The 23,277-nt window shown below is 28.9% G+C and overlaps 1 protein-coding gene across 1 annotated transcript; it reads right to left on the reverse strand.

Moving 5' to 3' along the window:
* Positions 1 to 173: 173 nt before the first annotated feature.
* LOC142329889 (serine hydroxymethyltransferase-like) lies at positions 174 to 21,083 on the reverse strand. The gene is made up of 8 exons (XM_075374786.1): positions 20,795 to 21,083; positions 18,732 to 18,907; positions 17,332 to 17,514; positions 16,947 to 17,159; positions 14,997 to 15,169; positions 7,901 to 8,075; positions 4,944 to 5,060; positions 174 to 428 (listed from the first exon to the last, which is right to left on the reverse strand). Exons 1-8 carry the CDS (start codon positions 20,992 to 20,994, stop codon positions 268 to 270), a joined length of 1,398 nt encoding a protein of 465 aa, XP_075230901.1. The 5' UTR covers positions 20,995 to 21,083; the 3' UTR covers positions 174 to 267.
* Positions 21,084 to 23,277: the final 2,194 nt, after the last annotated feature.

Consider the following 23,277-nt stretch of genomic DNA (forward strand, 5'->3'; position numbering starts at 1 on the left):
GATGTTTATTAGCTTCAAATAGTAAAGTAATCTAATTTATCCATAATTTCTTAGAGAAAAAATCCTCCCGTAAAACATTACAATTGATGTATCCATAACTGATTAATAATAATCTAGTAAAAACTCACAAAAAATCAAATATAACAGAACTGTAATACCAAATAGATTTATTAGATATTAATACAATTTTTTATTTACAAACCATATTTTAAAAAAATAACATTTAAACTTTTAACTTGACAATACATTTATATCATTAGTTTTATTTCAGAAATCTTTGTGGCCAGGAATTGGAAATTTATTTGAAAACTCTATAACCTGTTCTTTCAAATCGTCAATTTCTTTTTTAAAATTTTTAATTACTGTTGCTTTAAAATCGGCCACTGTCGGACCACTCTTAGCCTGTATTTCTTTAGCCAATAATAAACCTGTAAATATTAAATAAAATTAATTTTTAACAAATAAATAATAAAAATAAAATATCTTAAAAAAAATATCAGAAAATTTATTATAGAACTTACAAATGTTTTGGCTACTGTACAATTCTAAATTAGGCAATGTTTTCTTTTCAAATCCTATTACTATTAGTATAGCAAGGCAGTTTATAGAAATTGCTACTTGAATTCTGGCCACTGGTTTCATTAATGAGCATATTACAATATACTGAAACAGCAGACATTAGTCACTAGCAAGATAAAAATATCAATATTTTCAATCTACCAATTCTGTACCAATTTATTTAAAATACTAGTAGTTGTGCTCCTTACTATTTTGGCAACTATGTGATTAGCAAGATAGAATAATACACAGCAACAGATTTCAAATCTATGAGCTCTAGATTGGGACTTACTATCCAGTTTACAACTATCAAATCATTAAGATAAAATGTTGTCAGTGGATACTCCCTCTTTGTCCCACTCTTCTGTATCTGAGCATAGCTATTCCTTTTATACTGAGCATTCCTAATAGATTTTTTCTTTCAAAACTTCCCAATATTAATAAATGTTATCGAACTCACTTAAAGAAAACACATGATCTTACATGCATGACTGTATTATAAATACTTAATGAGATAATTACAATCAACTGATTTTCAGTAAAATCCTCAATATATCTTATGAATACATCAAATATTATATTAAATATTATTAATTATTTTAGTGGTTTAGTAAATAATATATAATGAATATTATAAAGTTAAATGACATGATGTGTCTTTTTTAAATTATTTATTTTTAATTATGTTTTCTAAATTAACAAAATATCTATACTACAAAGAATTTATTTGGAAACGTCTAACTGTAATATTTAACTGTTGATTTAATTTACTTATACAGTCATCCCTCCTCTATGAATCATGAGACCTTGCCGTTGGTGAGGGGGCTTGAGTGCTCAGGGATACAGAGTAGCTGGACCGAAGGTGCAACCATATCGGAGAGGTATCTGTTGAGAGCCAGACTAAGGAATGATTCCTGAAAGAGGGCAGCAGCTCTTTCAGTAGTTGTTAGGGGCGTGAGTCAGGACGACTTAAACGGCCGTATCAACATCACTCAGTCCTCTGAGTACTGCGCAGCTGAAAGCAATGGAAAACTACAGCTGCTTTTTTTCCAAGAAAATGTGGCTCTCTGCATTTTCACATAGCAATAATGGAGGCGCCTTCCTTGGTAAAATATTCCGGAGGTAAAATAGTCCCCCGTTCGGATCTCCGGGTGGGGACTACTAAGGAAGGGGTCACCAGAAAATTAAAAAATAACATTCTACGAGTCGGAGCGTGGAATGTTAGAAGCTTGAAAAAGGTTGGTAGGCTAGAAAATTTAAAAAGGGAAATGGGTAGGACAAATGTGGATATAGTAGGAATTAGTGAGGTTCGGTGGGAAGAGGAAGGCGACTTTTGGTCAGGTGATTTTAGAGTAATTAACTCAGCGTCAAATAATGGGCAGGCAGGAGTAGGTTTCGTGATGAACAAGAAGATAGGGAGGAGAGTGGAGTATTTCAAAACGCATAGCGATAGAATCATTGTAATAAGGATAAAATCAAAACCTAAACCGACAACGATTGTTAACGTCTATATGCCTACAAACGCCCATGATGATGATGAGGTAGAGTGTGTATACGAAGAGATTGATGAAGCAATTAAACACGTAAAAGGAGATGAAAATTTAATAATAGTTGGAGATTGGAATGCAAGCATTGGAAAAGGCAAAGAAGGAAATATAGTGGGTGAATACGGGCTGGGCAAAAGGAATGAAAGAGGGGACCGACTTATAGAATTTTGCACGAAGTATAATTTAGTAATTGCCAACACCCAATTTAAAAATCATAATAGAAGAATATACACTTGGAAAAAGCCAGGCGATACTGGAAGGTATCAGATAGATTATATCATGGTTAAGCAAAGATTTAGAAATCAACTTGTTGACTGCAAAACTTACCCTGGAGCAGACATTGATAGCGACCATAATTTGGTGATAATGAAATGTAGATTGGGGTTTAAAAACCTGAAGAAAAGGTGTCAGATGAATCGGTGGAATTTAGAGAAGCTTGAGGAAGAGGAGGTAAAGAAGATTTTTGAGGAGGACATCGCAAGAGGTCTGAGTAAAAAAGATAAGGTAGAAAATGTAGAAGAAGAATGGGAGAATGTTAAAAAGGAAATTCTTAAATCAGCAGAAGCAAACTTAGGCGGAATAAAGAGAACCGGTAGAAAACCTTGGGTTTCAGATGATATATTGCAGCTGATGGATGAACGTAGAAAATATAAGAATGCTAGTGATGAAGAAAGTAAAAGGAACTATCGGAAATTAAGAAATGCTATAAACAGGAAGTGCAAACTGGTGAAAGAAGAGTGGATTAAAGAAAAGTGTTCAGAAGTGGAAAGAGAAATGAACATTGGTAAAATAGACGGAGCATACAGGAAAGTTAAGGGAAATTGTGGGGTACATAAATTAAAATCTAATAATGTGTTAAACAAAGATGGTACACCAATATATAATACGAAAGGTAAAGTCGATAGATGGGTGGAATATATTGAAGAGTTATACGGAGGAAATGAATTAGAAAATATTTATGAAAATGGGGAATTTCCATCAGACTTCAAAAAAAGTGTTATAGTTATGATACCAAAGAAAGCAGGGGCAGATAAATGTGAAGAATACAGAACAATTAGTTTAACTAGTCATGCATAAAAAATCTTAACTAGAATTTTATACAGAAGAATTGAGGGGAGAGTGGAAGAAGTGTTAGGAGAAGACCAATTTGGCTTCAGGAAAAATATAGGGACAAGGGAAGCAATTTTAGGCCTCAGATTAATAGTAGAAGGAAGATTAAAGAAAAACAAACCAACATACTTGGCGTTTATAGACCTAGAAAAGGCTTTCGATAACGTAGACTGGAATAAAATGTTCAGCATTTTAAAAAAATTAGGGTTCAAATACAGAGATAGAAGAACAACTGCTAACATGTACAGGAACCAAACAGCAACAATAACAATTGAAGAACATAAGAAAGAAGCCCTAATAAGAAAGGGAGTCCGACAAGGATGTTCCCTATCTCCGTTACTTTTTAATCTTTACATGGAACTAGCAGTTAATGATGTTAAAGAACAATTTAGATTCGGAGTAACAGTACAAGGTGAAAAGATAAAGATGCTACGATTTGCTGATGATATAGTAATTCTAGCCGAGAGTAAAAAGGATTTAGAAGAAACAATGAATGGCATAGATGAAGTCCTACGCAAGAACTATCGCATGAAAATAAACAAGAACAAAACAAAAGTAATGAAATGTAGTAGAAATAACAAAGATGGACTGCTGAATGTGAAAATAGGAGGAGAAAAGATTATGGAGGTAGAAGAATTTTGTTATTTGGGAAGTAAAATTAGTAAAGATGGACGAAGCAGGAGCGATATAAAATGCTGAATAGCACAAGCTAAACGAGCCTTCAGTAAGAAATATAATTTGTTTACATCAAAAATTAATTTAAATGTCAGGAAAAGATTTTTGAAAGTGTATGTTTGGAATGTCGCTTTATATGGAAGTGAAACTTGGACGATCGGAGTATATGAGAAGAAAAGATTAGAAGCTTTTGAAATGTGGTGCTATAGGAGAATGTTAAAAATCAGATGGGTGGATAAAGTGACAAATGAAGAGGTATTGCGGCAAATAGATGAAGAAAGAAGATTTGGAAAAATATAGTTAAAAGAAGAGGCAGACTTATAGGCCACATACTAAGGCATCCTGGAATAGTCGCTTTAATATTGGAAGGACAGGTAGAAGCGAAAAATTGTGTAGGCAGGCCACGTTTGGAGTATGTAAAACAAATTGTTGGGGATGTAGGATGTAGAGGGTATACTGAAATGAAACGACTAGCACTAGATAGGGAATCTTGGAGAGCTGCATCAAACCAGTCAAATGACTGAAGACAAAAAAAAAAAAATACAGTCATCAAGTAACAACAGACATTACCCTAATTAGAGTTACTGCTGATGACAAGAGATGGAATTTTTGTAGCGTAGATGAGTACCAACCAGGATTCAAACCTAGAACTTCCTGGCTGAAGACAGAGTCATTATCGCTCACCGTGAAGGTCAACAAAGTGAATAGGCTCTACAGATTTTTAATTGCCAAATTGATTGCCATTGTTATCCTGTTTGTTTAAAATAAATATAGTTTTTAAAGTAATTGTTACTCTAGTTAGTGAGTTTTTGTATAAGTCAACAGAATTTATACTTGTTATACATTAAAGAAAGACAGTCATCAAACACCACAACCAGCGACTGATAAAGTTATTAAATCTTGCTACTAAGATTAAGTTATTAAACCATAATCACTACACTTGCTGCACACCAACAGAAATAAAAAATTTCATACTATTAATGTAAATAAAGGTAAAATGATATACTTGTATATAATTAATTACTATAAAATTAAAATAATTTCTTTACAAACCTTTATGTATAAAATTAACAACAATCAGTATGTCATGTTCATTTAAACCACGAGTGGTAAGTGCTGGTGTACCTAATCTGATGCCACTTGGATTTAATGCACTTATATCACCAGGTGCTAAAACATATTAAATAATTATGGCATAAAATAAAGAAATTAAGAAAATGGTTAACTTTTACAAAGTTAACCATTTTCCTAATCCACTCAGGTAATTTACAACCTGTAATTAATGTAAAACTCTCCTAATAATCTAAATATAATGAAAAAAAAAATGAGAAAAAAAAACAATAATTAATTAACACTGAAATATAGTACTTCTAATTTTACAATGATTAAGTAAGATCTAGATAAAAATAGTATTGATAGTACAAGCAAATAACATTATTTCTCTCCCCATTTTCAAAACTAGCAGTATAAATCATTAAATAACAAAAATTTCTATCATTTCCTCACATTTTTTTAATTTTTAATTTCCTCTAATCCTTAATGAATGTTTCAGAATAAAAATGTTACAAGGAGAAAAAAATAATTGTATTTCTTTTTTTCAGAAAGGTATGCAGAGAAAATGGAATCAGTGACAGCTTCACATTGACGCATATGTCTGTGTTAGGGTTAAATACAAGCAGACAAATAAATAGCTAGTAGATGTAGAGTTCAGTATAATAAAATAAATAATAATAGTAACGTGATACACATATAAATAAAAGAAATGGATAATTAATGATTTAATAAACTATTACTATTCTACTGTATCAAGAGTGAGCAAAATGTGGCAGTGATAAATTTCCCCACTTTTAGTAACTAAAAAATTTTAAATACACAAAAATTTAACATAAAAACAACAGCATTAATTTTATTCTCTCTGAAAGATTTTTTTTTTAGGTAACAGATCTAACAAAGAATTAAATGCTGTAATGAAAAAATCTTTAAAGCACCCATTTTGAAATCATTTAATATTTTCTAAAACTTTATGTTCTTACATGAATATACAAACAAACTTAAATCAAGAATGTAATTTTATCAGTAGAATTTACGGTTATAAAAATGATTAATTAAAGTTTTTTTTTTTACTTCTTTCTTCATTCTTTATTCACTTTAGTACTTTCACAAAGATCTCTGCTTCATCAGAACATTTTTTATAAAATATAATTAAAAACAATTTAAAATATTAAAACCATCAGAGAAGTTTAGAATCTCATTCTCATTTTCTGATATTAAATAAATTATAAGAAACTTTACGTGGATGTTGAAAAGTTTAAGAAAAACTAAAACTTAAAAAAAAAAATTTTAAACGTCATTTTATAAAAATAGTTTAACCAAATTTTATCACACATAAATATGATACAGTTGAACAAAAGAGCTGAATTTTAATAATCTTGAAACTATAATTAGAAAATTGATGTGGGCATCACATGACTTCCTTGTACACCTATTAAATTACATATACACATTTTTGTTCCACTTCATTTAAACTTATTTCATTTGAAAATGAGATATGATCCTTCAATTCTTTAAAAGTAGACAGTTACACAATTGCATTGTGGTGACCACCACATTGCATTTTTTTTGTCAGCATATTATATTAGTTTTGTTTAATATTGCTCAAACAGTTATGTGGTGTAAGTTAGAACGTGTTGAATCTGTAACCATGGACGCATCAGTTCGAATCCAACTTCATATACATATACTTTCTTTTTAATTTATTTTTTCTAATTTAAATATATTGATTTATTAATAAAATTATTAACCTCGTACATAACATCTTATTTCACTAATAACTTCTGATTTTTTTTCATATTTTGTAATCTTTCATTGTTATTATTGAATTATTATTATTATTTATTATTGTTATTATTGCAATTTTATTTACAATCAAGGGTTAATAATTATTATTAATAAATTAATATATTTAAATTAAAAAAAAAAGTTAAAAAAATATATGTGTATGAAGTCAGATTCAAACCGATGTGCCATCCCCTTGTAAGATCCAAATATTTCATTCATTAAAATTTCATTTGGCTATAACTCTGGAACCAATGAAAATAAGTACCACTTATGATATATCACTGAAAAGAGGACTTATTACTGTGGTTAAGAAAAAGTCAAAAATCCAAATTTTTTGGTTTTTTGGAAACTTTTGGTTGATTGCAATCAAAAGGGAAGGTGCACACTAGATGGTACAACAATCCTAAATCCAAAATTTCAACATTTTACTAATCATTTTTGAGTTATGCGAGATATATACATAGATAAGTATGTACAGATGTCACGTCGAAACTAGTCAAAATGAATATTTCCATTGATTTCTGTAAACGAAAATTTTTCGTAATCACTATACTTCCTTTACTTCATACAAGAAAGTAAAAAAAATAATAAAAGAAGAAAGTCAGGATCCTGTAGACAATAATCCTTATAACCTGACGAGATATTTGAAATGTCTCAAGAGAGCAGCATTGAAGGCAAGCATTGAGAGCAGCAAATTGAAGGTTGTGAAGTAAAGTAAAATACAAACTCCCAATGCGATACTCAATAAACTGGTTTCTGTAAATCAATGAAGTTCAGAATCCTGACTATAGTTCACTGCATGGGAATGATAGTTTTTGGTGACTAATGATAATCCCAACCAGTACCACTTCAGAAATAAATAATAGATCTTTTTTCTCCTGATTTCTTAATAAAAACAAACTTCATACTTGGCTAGATGTGTTTTGTTTGGAGTTTATGTTAGTTAGTAGGACACCGATGGGAATGTCAGTTGTGGCATTCGCATCGGTGGCATCCTGGCTAAAGCTTGACTGAAAGATCTCATTGCCGAGGTACTGAAGATGACCTCCAGTAAAGCACATAAGGGCTAGGTATGGAGGGGATGGCATGGCGACTGAAACCATCACATGGAGGGTGTCTTCCCCAATGAGGTCAGGATGCTAATTATAATAATTTTTTGTAAAAAAAATTACCTGTATTTTTATTACAGGCTATATTTATTTCTTCTAAAATAAATTCAGCTTTAGCACCACTTAATCCATTTGGTCGCAGATCAACCAAAACTAAATGCACATCAGTTCCACCAGTTGCAATTTTATAACCATGATTTTGAAGTCCTTTACAAAGTGCTTTGGCATTTTTGACAACCTATAAATAATATGAGTAAAAATAGTGTATTATTTATTTATATAATGTCATATGTCAATTAATAAAAATTAAAATTATCTATTTTAATGATTATCATTTTTTTTCTTTTCTTCATGGATTAGTTCAGACTGACCAGTTTTGGCAACCATTTTTTCCTTGTTTGACCTATGAGGCTTTTCCCTCTCAGTGAATAATACCAAGTCGGTTGTGGCATACAATGCAGAAATATTAAAAAAAGATTAACAGTCCACGTCCATTGTTCTTATAGAATTTGATAAAGTCATTCATTTCTTCCCAGGTAACTTCATTTCCTATATGTTCTACACAAAAATGAGTAGAATCTTTAAAAAGGAATGTTTTTCAATTATATATACAAGATCTGTTCAAAAAGGATCCTGCCTTAGGGCAATAAAACAAAGATCTCACACATTCAGTTCTATCTTTTACTTCTTTCAACATGAGAAAATCTAAATGACACAACAAATTAAGCCCACCAGTAACTCTATTATTCAAAACAATTGCTGGAAATGTTGTAGAATGTCATTCAATTGTGACATCATGTTTTCCATTTTGTCCTTTTAGCTTTTAAAGCAGATCCTTTAAGTAGCTTTTTTTTAGGTAATAACCATAAAACATACAGAAACTTATAACCATAAAACTTATATAGAGAACTATACTTACTTATCTGGAAAGTAAGATGGTTGGTAAACCAGGGGAATCACACATTTAGTGAAATGTGTGAAATGTTCTGAACTTGATGCAAATAATGAGTGGGAATGTCATCAATGTGGTGTTTCCAATTGTATGATTTCCAAAGATGTGATCTTTATAGAGATCGGCATCATAAAGATGATGATGAATCTCTTGATAATTAAGCAACTAATACTGAGTGCTTAATTTTACGGAGTTATTAATCATCGTAACAATAAGATCATCATTTGACTCTCTTCTTCTTCTGATTTCTTTTAAAAAATTATCACTGAAATTAGGCCACTTTTTAAACAGTTATATTATTGTTTATGTGTGTATCTCTCATACTGTCATCCATAAATGCTTGCTGAATCCTACATATCATTTCATCTTGGTATCAATAAGCTTTTGGCAAAACGGTTTTTATAAAATTGTTCAACATGTTCTGTCACTTTTTAAATTTATTTTTCTCATTTTTCCTACTCACCTCTACATCCTGCCATCTTCTCCCACTGATATGACCATAGCAACCAAAATTTGGGAAACCAGCACATTAAGACAAGTTTAGGCCTTTGTAGTAGCTTCATTCAGTAATTAATGAGACAATTGGCAACAGCAGAAAAACATTTGCACAGAATAAAATGAAACTGTCTGATTCAAATTAGTACCTTTGACATAAAAAATATCATCTCTGTTCGAAAATAATTTTCATTATTATAACCTCCTTTGTTTCTTTCAAAATGTAAGCTTCACCCAAAACATGTATCACGTAAGAATAGCATACTGTGATAAGGTTTTTACTTTCTGAACTGTAAACCGCTGAAATTCACTCACAAATATTAAAACATTATGTTAAAAACTACATTAATTGTAGATTTTTATAAATAGATTGAACAATTTAAATCAGGCAAACGAGTTTTCATTGTAGCAGAAGACTGGTGGAAGTTTGGCATGACGTTTTATAAAATCCATTTATTGATCTTATTCACAAAGACAGACACATTAAAAATTTGGAAAATTGCTGGGACCTTTTTGGTAAGCGAGTACCACTTTTTTTTCAAAAATAACAATAAAAATGTGCATTTTTAGATTTATATAACAATAACCGAATAACTTTTTTTTTTAATAATAATTACTATATTTATTACCAAAAATAAAAATTAACCAAATAACCCAGTAACCCCATAACATTTTTTTTAATAATGATTATTGTTTTACTTATTATAGGAAATAAAAAAAATATAGAAGACTAATCCAAGACTAATTGTGAATATGGAAAATTTTACATTAATTTCATTAATTAAAAATATCGATACAAATAAAAAAGCAAAAAAGCTATTGAATTTTTGCAGAAAAAGAAAATTATACAATCTGGACAAGTTTGCAAAAAAAAAAACATGAAATGACATTAGTAGTTGAAAAAGGATGAAGTGGTTGAGAAAGGTGGTGTTGTAGTAAACAAATGTGTAGAGAAGAAGTTTCTATTATACAACATACATGGCTGGAAAACAGTAAATTACCTTATGAAACAATTATTTTGTTTATTTATTGTTGGAGTGAAGGCTATACAACTACCGTATTTTGTAAAAAAAAAATTGAAAATACAGTCTGAAACTATCACTAGTTGGAAAAATTATTTACAAGAAATAAGTGCCTTTTAATTATTACAAAATAAAACAAAGATAGGTGGACTTGGAGCTATTGTAGAAATTGATAAGTCTCTGTTTTCTAAAAGAAAATATAATGTAGGACAAATGTTACCACAACAGTGGGATTTTTTGAGGAATTTGCCATAAAACAAAAAAAAAATCTTTTAAGTATGCTGTTCCTGACCGAACAAAGGAGACATTAATTTCTACAATTGTAGCATGTATTGAATTAAAGGTACAATGACTGTATAAAAGATTTAGAAGGTATGAATTACAAACATGATAGAGTAAATCATAGTGAAAACTTAGTTTATCCAAAAACAAGTGCACAAACCCAAAGTTTTTTTTTTTTTTTTTGTCTTCAGTCACTTGACTGGTTTGATGCAGCTCTCCAAGATTCCCTATCTAGTGCTAGTCGTTTCATTTCAGTATACCCTCTACATCCTACATCCCTAACAATTTGTTTTACATATTCCAAACGTGGCCTGCCTACACAATTTTTCCCTTCTACCTGTCCTTCCAAAATTAAAGCGACTATTCCAGGATGCCTTAGTATGTGGCCTATAAGTCTGTCTCTTCTTTTAACTATATTTTTCCAAATGCTTCTTTCTTCATCTATTTGCCGCAATACCTCCTCATTTGTCACTTTATCCACCCACCTGATTTTTAACATTCTCCTATAGCACCACATTTCAAAAGCTTCTAACCTTTTCTTCTCAGATACTCCGATTGTCCAAGTTTCACTTCCATATAAAGCGACACTCCAAACATACACTTTCAAAAATCTTTTCCTGACATTTAAATTAATTTTTGATGTAAACAACTTATATTTCTTACTGAAGGCTCGTTTAGCTTGTGCTATTCGGCATTTTATATCGCTCCTGCTTCGTCCATCTTTAGTAATTCTACTTCCCAAATAACAAAATTCTTCTACCTCCATAATCTTTTCTCCTCCTATTTTCACATTCAGTGGTCCATCTTTGTTATTTCACCCAAAGTACTGAAAGTTTATGGTGGTGAGCTAAAAATCACAATACAAAGGAATGTAGCACTAGACATGAGTTGTTGGATTCATATTTGTGTGAATCTTTGTGGCGAGAAAGTAATAAAGATAATGATTTATTAGAGGAAATATTAAGTAATATTTGTAAATTTAATTTAGATTTAGCTTTATATGTTAGTGAAGACATGTGAATAAGCTGCATTGTGTTTATTTATTTATTTCTCATAAATATACTGATTATTAAATAAAAAAATATTTTTATTACATATCTAAAATGAGGGTTATTGGATTGTATGGTTATTGGGTTATTCTAATAAAAAGTATGTTTCAGAGGTTAATTTGGTTTAAAAATATCGGATTATTTGGATACTTTTTGGAAAAGAAGTGGTACCCACTTATCAAAATTGCTGAAATTTGTAGTGGAAGTATTGGCACAGCCCATTCCATTATCTATGATAAGCTGAATTACCATAAAACATGTTCAAGATGGGTTCCAGGATAGTTGACTTAAAATCGCAAAGGCGTACAAATTTAAACTTCTACAATTTTTAAACAACAGTTTTTAGAAGAAGGTAATGGTTTTTAAGATTGCATAATAACTAATGATGAAACTTTGTTTCAGTAGTTTGAACCAAAATTTAAACAAGAGGGTACGAATGAAAACATCTGACTTCAACCACTAGGAAAAATTCAAAACCTTTACATCAGCTGGTAAAGTGATATGTTAACAATGTTCTAAGAATATTAAGCCCGAACTAATTGCGATTATTTGGAAGAAAAAATTAACAGGGAATGCTAATGTGACATGCTAGAAAATAGAGTGAAACCTGCAACAAGGAGGAAACATCCTGGTTCTCTCTCAAAGGGCGTAATTCTTCTGCATGATGACTGGTATCAAAAGACATGGTGGTTCAAAAGTTTCTCTGGTAGGTGCTGCCACATCCACCTTACAACCTCAATCTCACATAATCCAATTATTTTTGTTTGGTCCTCTTGAATAGTTTACATGGCATCAAGTTCGTTATCAATGGGCATGTCAAGAATGTGGAACAAGAATGATTCCGACACCAAGGTAAACAATTCTTTCCTGCTGTTTTAAGAAAGCTTGTAAAAGATGGGACAAATGCCTAAATGTAGCCAGGAATTATGTTGAAAAACATCAATAGCTTCACTGCAACTGAATAAATAATATTTTTTTTTTTACAGTCATCTGTCTCTTTAATTGTTGAACAACCCTCATACTTGTGCTTTTTATAAATTATTTTATTTTAAATATAAATCTAACAATTTTAACACAAGTAACATAAAAAAACAAAAATATACATACAACAACCAAGACTACTTCAAAGCAATCTACAGTATGTATTTTATCATAATAATTGTTTCTTTAATAGACTTTTTAAATCAGACACACAATAGTTTCATTAACAAATCTTTTCATGACTGCTAGAGTGTTGGAGGTATCTAAATTTTTAAACATACATTATTTTTGGCTGTAGACAATCGGAGCTCTTATTCTCAGCAAAGTTGGTTATCATCAACACTTTATGTAAGTGCACAAAGTTTTCAACTTTTGATACTTTTTTAAAACATTTAGTTTTAGTTATTTTCACTGTGTATTATAATCATTCGGCAGTTCAATTTATGAGATATCTTTGTTCAAAAGTTATACATAAATTGTATTCTGTACTCTCAATTTGTTCAACTCTGTCCAAGGTCCAAATAACCAAGTAGTATTCCAGAGTAGATCTAAAAACTGATCTGTACAGTATAACTATGGAGTCATCAATATGTTTAAAATTGGCATTCTCCTGTTGGACCAGTCCTAAATTTCTTCTACTTCAAGGTAAAATTGCATCAATATAATAAAGCAGAAAGAAAAACAAATATTTACACTAAGTCTAACACACTACCCATAGGTTTAAGAACATTGTTACCAATTTTATAAATATACTTTGTGAGCACATCCTCCTACTAAAAGCAACATTGTCAAGATTAATAAATAACCTCTAAGCTACTAACGACTTTAAAATTTTGTTAATATCCTCTTGTAATATTATTATAAATTATATTAATTTGTACAAGGAGTTTCATATTACCAGCAGAGAGAAAAAATCCACATGATCTTAAATGCTTGGCAACATAATTAATAAAGTGTTGTAAATAAAAGAAGTTAAATAAAATTAGAATTCTGCAGCACACCCTGATATAGTAGTGAATTTTTCCAAGAGTTTGTCCAAAACTTTAACTTTTTAGATTCAGTCAATCACATATCAAGATTTACAAGAATACGAGTTAGATTATTTATCAATACATTACGGTAGACAGTAAATGCCTTTTGATAAATTAAAGTAAATAACACCTACTTGCCCGCTATTTTGAACTACCAAAGCCATAAGTATTAACATGTCAATCAGATTAATTGATATAAATTTTGCTGCCATAAACACATAAACATATGGTGTTCAACAATAATGCTATGTCAAACAGCCTTACACAAATCAAAATGCATCACTTTTTCAAAAATATTAGGAATCATTCCTAAAATCAAATTCACCTTTTCTTGCTGTATGAGTAACCAGTGCTGTCTTCTACAAGCTGGGAATACATCCCAGCTTTGTAGAATTGTATTGTAGCTTTGAGAATTGTATTAAAATCCAGAAAAAAATCACAAAATCACTAAGGCCTTTCACTACAGTAGGGTAAATATCATCATCACAGGCTTAGAAACATTGTGTTTGGCATTTGCTACAGTGTAACTGGTAAACTGATTATACCTTTAGCTGGCTGTATAATTTTCATACATTTTTTTATTTGGTAGATAAACAGATTTAATATATGAACCAAAATTAGATGGCATAACATACTGCCATCTTAAACTAGTTTATTTCAGTTCTAAATGGCCTTTGTCACATTGTTAACATCGCACAAGAAAATCTTCACATAATTAGAACCAAGTTTGTTTTAAAAGCACTTTTCCGTATTCCAAAACTTGGGAGTCTTATCCTTTATGAATAATATTTTATCAATGCTTCTGAAATCAGAGTAAGCACTCCCTATTCCTACCTGTTCCCTTATACTTCCTGTGCAACTTTCTCTTTTTCTTAGACAGAGAATTAGCTCAGAAAAAGAGTAAATTCAAATGGACACTTGCCTTTATACAAAAAAAAGAAACTTAAACAAATTCAACCTTTACACATGTTCACTTCTTAGGTCAATAAATCAGCTGCTTGAAATAAGCTATTTATCTCATAAACTGGACTCCAGTGAGCCTCCTTTACTTTTACTTTTCATGAATAAAATAATAATGATAAAAGCATTCAATAGAATTACAAACAAATAGTGCTATGAAGATGTGACTAATTTTACAGCCAAGCCTTTTTTGGTAACAAAGCTTTATAGCCAATTGTACTAGCAGTTAACTAACACGAACAATTTCTTGTTTTCAGAGCCAGATTTGAAAAGTGGATCTGATCTAAAAGATCCATTTAGACCCAAGCTGAAGCTCAAGAAAAAAATAAAATCAAAGACTTTTTAAACAAACCTTACAGATTATTAAAATTTTAATAATCTACTTACCTGTTGCTGATATTTCTGAAACTCAGGTGTGGCTGCCTGTTTCATAGCAACTGCAATAGCAGCAATTTGATGATTATGCGGACCGCCTTGTAATCCTGGGAATACAGCCATGTTTATACGATCTTCAAAATCATATAAAATTTTTTCTCCTTTAGAGTTAACTGATTTAACACCTATAAAATTTAAGAAATAATTATTAGTGAAAATAATAAAATAGGAAATATTAGATACGGTTTTTTCACAATGGTTTAAAAATTCAATCTGATTTAAGAAGATACATCACAAAATCATGGAGTGGATCTACATTCACAGAAAACAACGTAAATGTCTCTTTATCTTCTAAGTGTAATGATACCATAATCTGTAATGAAGAAAATATAAAAAATACTTTGTAATGTAAAACGTATGTAACACTGAAAAAGTACTAAATAAACATAAGTATAAACTCTACTATAAGTATATAAGTGCCTACTAAGTATAATAGAGTATTTACTGTAACTATAAACTGTACTAAATAAACGTAAGTAAGAGTTATAACTCTACAAGATTTTTTTAATAACTTTACAAGATTTTTTTGTATAGTTAATAACTCTACAAGTTTTCATTTACATCTTATTTATAGATAGATATGGTAACATGGTAAGGTAAACAACTCTATGGAAGGAAAGTGTATGAAGTATAGGTCTTCTGCTGAAAAATCCACTCTTGAGATGGAGCATTAATTGAACACATAGATATTCTAAAAGTTTGGATTTTGGAGACCATGTTAAACATTGCTAAAAAAATATAAAATGGGTTTTAGATTGAGTATGGTAACTTTAATTTAAGATAAAAACTTTGCTGAAGTTTGAGTTAGCCTTCGCTTTCAATTAAGTTTATTAAATCACAGAATATAAACAAAGAAGTACTTAAACACGCCTATATTGAAAAAATTTCATGGAAAAGACACAGCTAATAAGTAAGTGTCTTACCAAAAATTACATCAAATGGATTATCACTTGTAATCAAAATAAACACATATGTAAAACAATAAAATAAAAATATAACTTTTTAAATTAGATTTTATGGTTTTAAAAATGATAACAGTTGATTCATCAGTGTACCTGATACATATCTATATTCTAAATATACTACCTCTAATATAGAAATTTACAGATATTTATATTAGTAAAATTAATAACTTGAAAGTTATATATATTTAAAATACAAAAAAAATAAATTCATGAACCACATAATTAATTATTTATTTAAGTAATTGTTTGTTTCAGTTGGTAAATCATCAAAATAAACAAGACTAATAACTTTTAATGACAAACCAAACTAAATTTACTTAACTACATTTTATTATTTATTGAGGTCATAATGTTTCATAATTGATTGGAACAGTATCGTCACTGAAGAGGATTGTAAGAGCAATCAAACAAAGTAAAATAAAAAAAAACGTTGTGTGCATGATTTTGTCTGTTATCAAAAATTAATAATAATGTATAATTTTAGAATATTAATCATCAGGAAAAATACTATAAACCTGTTAATATAACTTGTAATAGAAACTTTAAACGTGAAATTATGAAAGTGAACAGTTTTATATTTTTTGACAATCATTGCATAGATCAAGACATTTAAAACTGATTATGTGATTTTGATAAATTTTAAATTGTTTTAAGGATGATGGTACAACAATAATTATTTAAAACTGGATATTTATTAAGTAAACAATATTTATTACATATATTAATCCCTTCTGTTATTAAATGAAAAAAAATAATTTCAGTATGTAACTTTTATTAATAGAAAGACCTGAAAGACTAATCAGCCTTAGCACAACAAGAATCAATAAAATCTCTGAGAACAAAATCCAACAACCTTAGTTTAGCACTCAATGACCATTACTAAGTGAGCAACATTTAATTTAACTACAATTATTTATATTATTTATAAACTGCTTACCTTTCCTAAAAAATATAATACCAGCTCTTGGTCCTCGCAATGTTTTGTGCGTTGTAGTGGTAACAATATCACAGAATTCAAATGGGGATGGAATTACTTTACCAGCAACAAGCCCTGATACATGAGACATATCAGCAAATAATAATGCACCATTTTCATCAGCTATTTCACGGAACTTTTTATAATCAAGACAACGGGAATAACAACTGATACCTAAAAAAGTAAAAATAAAATATATTTGATTCCTTTAAATTAATAAATCAGACTTAAAATTGATTAATAAAATGTCTTATCAGAAAGAAAAGTCTTTTTTTTAAATATATAACAATTTCCTATTTTTCTTTCATTTTTTCAAATGTGTTAATATCTAGATCAAAAGACTCACCAGCAATTATGAGTTTAGGTTTAAAAAGTCGAGCAGATGCAGCTAATTTATCATAATCAATAAATCCAGAATCAGGATTAACTTTATATGGCATAGATTCAAAAAATATAGAAGTAGCAGAAATTTTTTTTGTATTTGTCATAAAGCCATGAGTTAAATGACCACCATCTGGTAAATCCAAACCTAAAATAACAATTAGATAAGCTAAATTATTAAATCAAAATGATAATAATTCACGACAAAGATTTTACAAACCTAATTTAAAGTTTTCATACTTTCACTAAATTCTTTCCTATGAAAATCACAGAAAAAAATTAAAAATTATATAATTTGTTCTCAAATTTTCCTTGTTTTATCATGCAGAAAGTTATAAAAAAAATGATTTATTATCAGTAAGTAAAAATAAGTTATGAAAAGAACAATAGCAAAGTATTCACAATTTTTCAAACAGTAATCCTACAATAGGAACAAAATATTCTCTAAAATTATGCTCATAAACTAAATAAACTTAATAAATTAGGTAAATATTAAACCAATTAGAAGAACTTACCTATTTAATGATTGTTTTCTCATAAGATAAAAAATGGGAAAGAAAGTAAGTAAATGCAAGACTGGTGAAAGCAAGTGGCATTTCATACAGTGTCAGAAATCTAAATTTTGTAAAAAGAGTCCCACTGCAGTGCAAAAGACAATGTAAATTACTAATTTTATCCTAATACCAACACAATAGAAAACTGAACAATATAAGAAAGACTAAAGTAAGGTGAAATGAAATTTTAAGAAGAATGTTTTGAGGAAGAAATAAATTAAGAAACGACTTATTAAGAGAAAAGCTAGGAATGAATAGCCTTCCGAAAAAAAATTGGGGAGTCAAAATTAAGATGGATGAGAAAAGATTGCCTAAATAAATGCTTACTTCAGAAATGGGTAGATAAAATGTAAAATTAAAGACATAGTGATGGAAGAATTGGAGAGGAGATGAGGTGTAGATAGAACATGGATAAAAAGTAGTTTATGACCCAATAAAAGTGTGGGAGAGCTACATAAAATTCTAATTGAGAAACATAAAGCAAATCATAAGATGATGGATAAACTAAAAAAAACACATAGCATGATAATCAATGGTTTACTAACTTGATGTTACAATACATGAACTATCATTTTTCATTGATAGTACAGTCTTTATTAAAATAAATGAGAGTATATATTTTACATATGTATATAAAAAAAAATAGTGTATAAAAAAAATAATTATAGGTAAACTGCAAAAGGAAAACTTAAACACTGAAATTTATTAGAGAAGAGAAAATTTCAATACAGTACAAATGGTAAAAGATAATGCAATAACGAACTATTATTCATAATTCTATATAAACTGAGACAACACAAAGAATATTTACCCATAATCCTTCCATGAGGTTCTACAACAGCAGTATAAACAGCAAAATTGGCTGGGGAGCCTGAATATGGTTGAACATTTACTCCCCATTTAACAGAATCTAGACCATATGCTTCTAAAGATCGTTTCTGTGCTAAAATTTCTATTTGATCTATGTATTCATTTCCACCATAATATCTAAATATAAACAGTAATAACAATTACTAAATGTACTAATAAAATTATTAAATTTCACAAGGGCATTCAATAAGAAACTAGAAAGATTGCATTAATTTATTCAATATTCAGTGCATATATAAGAATAATGAACTTTCTAAATCAGTCAAGACAATCAGTTAAAATATTCTTCAAAACTATATATAAACTTTTAGTAATAAAATTTCTTTTTAATATAATTATATCAAATACAAATATTTTATTAATATAAACACATAAAAAGCAAATGAACACATTTAAGGAAATGGAAAAAACAGCCATATGAATTTTAAAAAAAAAAACAAAAAAAACAGAGTTCATATTAAATAAAAAATGCGCCCAAACACATTAGCACAAGGTACAGTAAAACCAAGTGAGCTGACAGCTTCAAATATCTTGGAGAAGTAATACAAATCAATGGGCTAGATAAAGAGACAATCAAATCAGGATTAAAAAATTCACAAAAGCTTATGGAATGACCAAGAATAAACATAAAAGTAAGAAACATCTCAAGAATGGGAAAACAAAGACATTATACAATAGTGATAAACCAAGTACTATGCAGTGGTAGACCCAAGGTACTATATGTGGCCGAATGCATAATCAAACCAGGGAGAAATAAACAAACCTGAAAACAGAAAGGAAAATACTAGGACCCAAAACAGCAAAAGATGGCTGGAATCTGCAAAAAAGATGACATTTTTCAGAAGGTAGACAAAATTATCAGTCACAATTAGAAAATCCAGATTTACCTTCTATGGACACTTGATGAGAATGTATGAAAACAGACTAACCAAAGAAATTTTTGACCAAGGAAAAATAGACAACTACCAAGTAGTTCAAACAGGCTAAAATTTAAAGAAGCAAAGATAGAAATCAAATGAAATCACAGTCAGACATGTTCAGACAAAAACTTTAAATACGTGAAGGATTCCATAAGAAAAGGATAAGAACAGATGGATCCAGTAAAGATGAAAAGAACACTCACACAAAATGAAAAAATACTGAGAACAAAACAAAAGAGGTTCAAAAAGTAAAACTTTTTATTTTATTGAGTTTTACTCACTGGTTTCCAGCACTATATAGATTCAAAAAAAAAAGAAAACATACAAAAAATAATTTACCAAATATGTTTATTTTTGAATATAAAAAATTAGTAAAAATAATGACCACAAAAATACTAAAGAACTATCATGTTCTCTTTCAAAGTAAATTTAATTATGATATTATCATTGAATATGGTATTTTACAGTTGAAATTTCGTTTTTTGATAAAAAACAAAATTTTGACTTCTACCCCCACCATCAATTATTATATACATAATAATATATATATATACACACACACACACACTTATAATCTATTTATTTATCTTATCTTCTGGATAAGAATATTACACTTATGTACAACTATATTTTTCATTGATAACATTAGTAACAATAAAAAATGTTTTTATACAATGTTTTTAAGGAACTACTTAACCGTAAAATCTAATAATTTTCAGGCCCCTATATCATGTGAACTAATTACAAAATCATAACAATATCATTAATACACCTAAGTTTGTACAAATAGAATACATTTATGACATATACAAATTTTAGTTCAAAAATTTAATGGTAAATTTTACTTATTAGAAATAATTCATTTTCACACACAGAAAAGAAGCAGTAGTTTTATTTCAATTGTAGTTGACCAGGAAACTAAACTAGTGACATTCATAATTAATTAATGTAGAATTTAAATATGATTTATGTTAATTCTGATCATGAACAAAAGAAGTTTTTTCTAAATTACAAACATAAAAACAAGTTTCATTTCAACTATGGATAATATTTTTTATTTAATTTTATAAAAATAAAAATTTACCTCAGTCCAGGAAGCCCTTCAGAGTATTTGTTAGTGAGACAAGAACCTAAACATTCAATTACAGACATAGATGTAAAATTTTCAGAAGCAATCATTTCTAAACTTGTTTGCTGACGTTTCCTTTCATTTTTAATTAAATCAAATAGTTCTGGATCATAATCCCAAATATGTTTGTTTAAAATTTCCTGATCTCCACTCATTTTCTGAAAAAACTTTAAGTACTAAAATTTTTTGTCAATTTGTGAATAAAAAAACTAACAATGTATGCTGCTACTTACTTACCAATGTATAGTACCCAGTAAAAATGAAAATTTGATACAAAGATAAAACTGATTTTTTAAAAAAATCTAATCAAAATAATTATTATGTAAGTAATGTTTATGTTTAAATTAACTCACGATAAGATTATAATCTTAATAAAATATTATTTTTCAATTAACATTCATCCTGTACACAAAGTTAATATTTAACATTATCCAGCAAAAAATGTTTATCATAATTCATTGGATAAAAACTATCATTATCATCAACAGTACTTAAGTGATTTTTTTTCAGTGATTATTATCAAATTAATAATTAATTAGACAGTATTATTTGGGATTATTTTATTAAAAAATACAAATACTATAATTAGTTAAGGTGGAGTTTTATATCTTTCTACTTTGAATAGAGATATAATTTTTTTTATTTTTTATTACAACACCTAAATAATTCATCATTCAGAATGTGTTGGTATGTTTTTTGTTTTATTTTTAATAATTAAATTTTGTGTATAAGAATCATAAATAAGCTAAACAAGAAATCTTCTACATTAAATTTACCAAAGTTCTATCCTGGTTTAAGCACAACTCTTACTATTAATAGCAATACAAAATAGAGTTTTGTATTTGTAAATATAAGGAATAAATTGCATATACTTAAATTCTTCTAATTATACACGTATATAATGTATAATTATTCTATTAAAAAAAGAAGTTATATTAGCATCCAATTCTTATTTTTATTGGGTACTACATAGTGGTAAGTAGCATACATTGTTAGTCATCTAACAGTTTTTTTTTTCACAAACTAATCAGAACAATCTTTAGTATTTAAGCTGTTTCAGAAAATTAGTGAAGATCAGGAAATTTTAGATAATATATTTAAGATTATGATCCAGAATTATTTGATTGTAATTAAAAAATGAAAGGAAATATTAGCAAACAACTTTAGAAATGAATGCTTCAGAAAACTTTATATCTTTGTCTGTAATTGAATGTTTAGGTTCTTGACTTACTAAAAATATTCCAAAAGGCTTCCAGGAGAGAGATAAATTTTTATTACTAAATTCTATTACAGAATTTAATAATTTTTTATGATAAAGAAAAAACCAGGAATAATTTAGGAAACTATGAAAGAAGGAGTTTGTAAGTATGCCTAACTTCTATGGACATTAGCCATAAATAAATAATAAAGAAAACATAGAAATATATCAAAGTATTGTTTAACATGGTTGATTTATAGAAACTAATTACTTGATGCAGATTCAACTATTGTCATTTAATCCTTCCTTCATACTTCAATTTTCAGTGTACTACACGTAGAGAAATTTTAAGTATTGTGGAATCTTCAAGTTGTAATTTATCATCTTCAACACCCTTTTGCTTTATTATTTTGAGTTAAAAAATAATTTAACATGTTGGTTGCAGTATAGGATAAGTACATCCCGTACGTACTGATGCGCCCTATGCTACTCTCAATTTTCCTTCTGTTAGGCAAGTATATTTTTTGTCTAACCTTCTCATTCACTTTTTTATGTCATACTGAATAATTCTAAAGATTAAAATCTGATGTTAAAAGGATTTAATTCATACCAGACCAGGGTAACCAATCCACATAAATTGAATATAAAATTCACAGATAGTTCTACCAATGACCGATAGATAGTGCTAAAATAGGCAAAACCTTACAAGATATGGATGTCCTTTAATGGACCAGTAGAAATGTGAATACCACAACAAATGGGTCCAACACACAAAAAAAATATTATATGCACAAAAAAATATTACAATCAGTGTTTAAAGATTTATGTTAAACTTAAATTTATTCTTAAAATCAATTATGTTATTTTTACAGCAGTTTCTGAAACAGTGGATTAATAATAAAGGGCACAACATTGACTTTTTTAATGAAATACTCCTCAAAAAGTCATCACAATCATCTAACTAGAATAGGAATAACAGCTTTCCCCCCTCAGAAAGTAGTCAGTCATAGCCCTTGAGGGAAATGTCAATTTCTCCTACTTAACACAACAGGCTATGAATTTAATTTTCACACTGAAAATCAAACGTTAATATAATATACAGAATGATTTTAAATTTAATGGCAATCTCTCGGGAGATGATTCTGCAGCCAAAAATAAGAAAAAAAGTTCATATAAACCTAGGTCAGAAAATGCTTCATTTCCACTTCAAAATATTTAGCCCCCTGCTTTCTGCCCCCTC

The sequence above is a fragment of the Lycorma delicatula genome, chromosome 9, assembly GCF_047948215.1.
Source record: "Lycorma delicatula isolate Av1 chromosome 9, ASM4794821v1, whole genome shotgun sequence".
Taxonomy (NCBI): domain Eukaryota; kingdom Metazoa; phylum Arthropoda; class Insecta; order Hemiptera; family Fulgoridae; genus Lycorma; species Lycorma delicatula.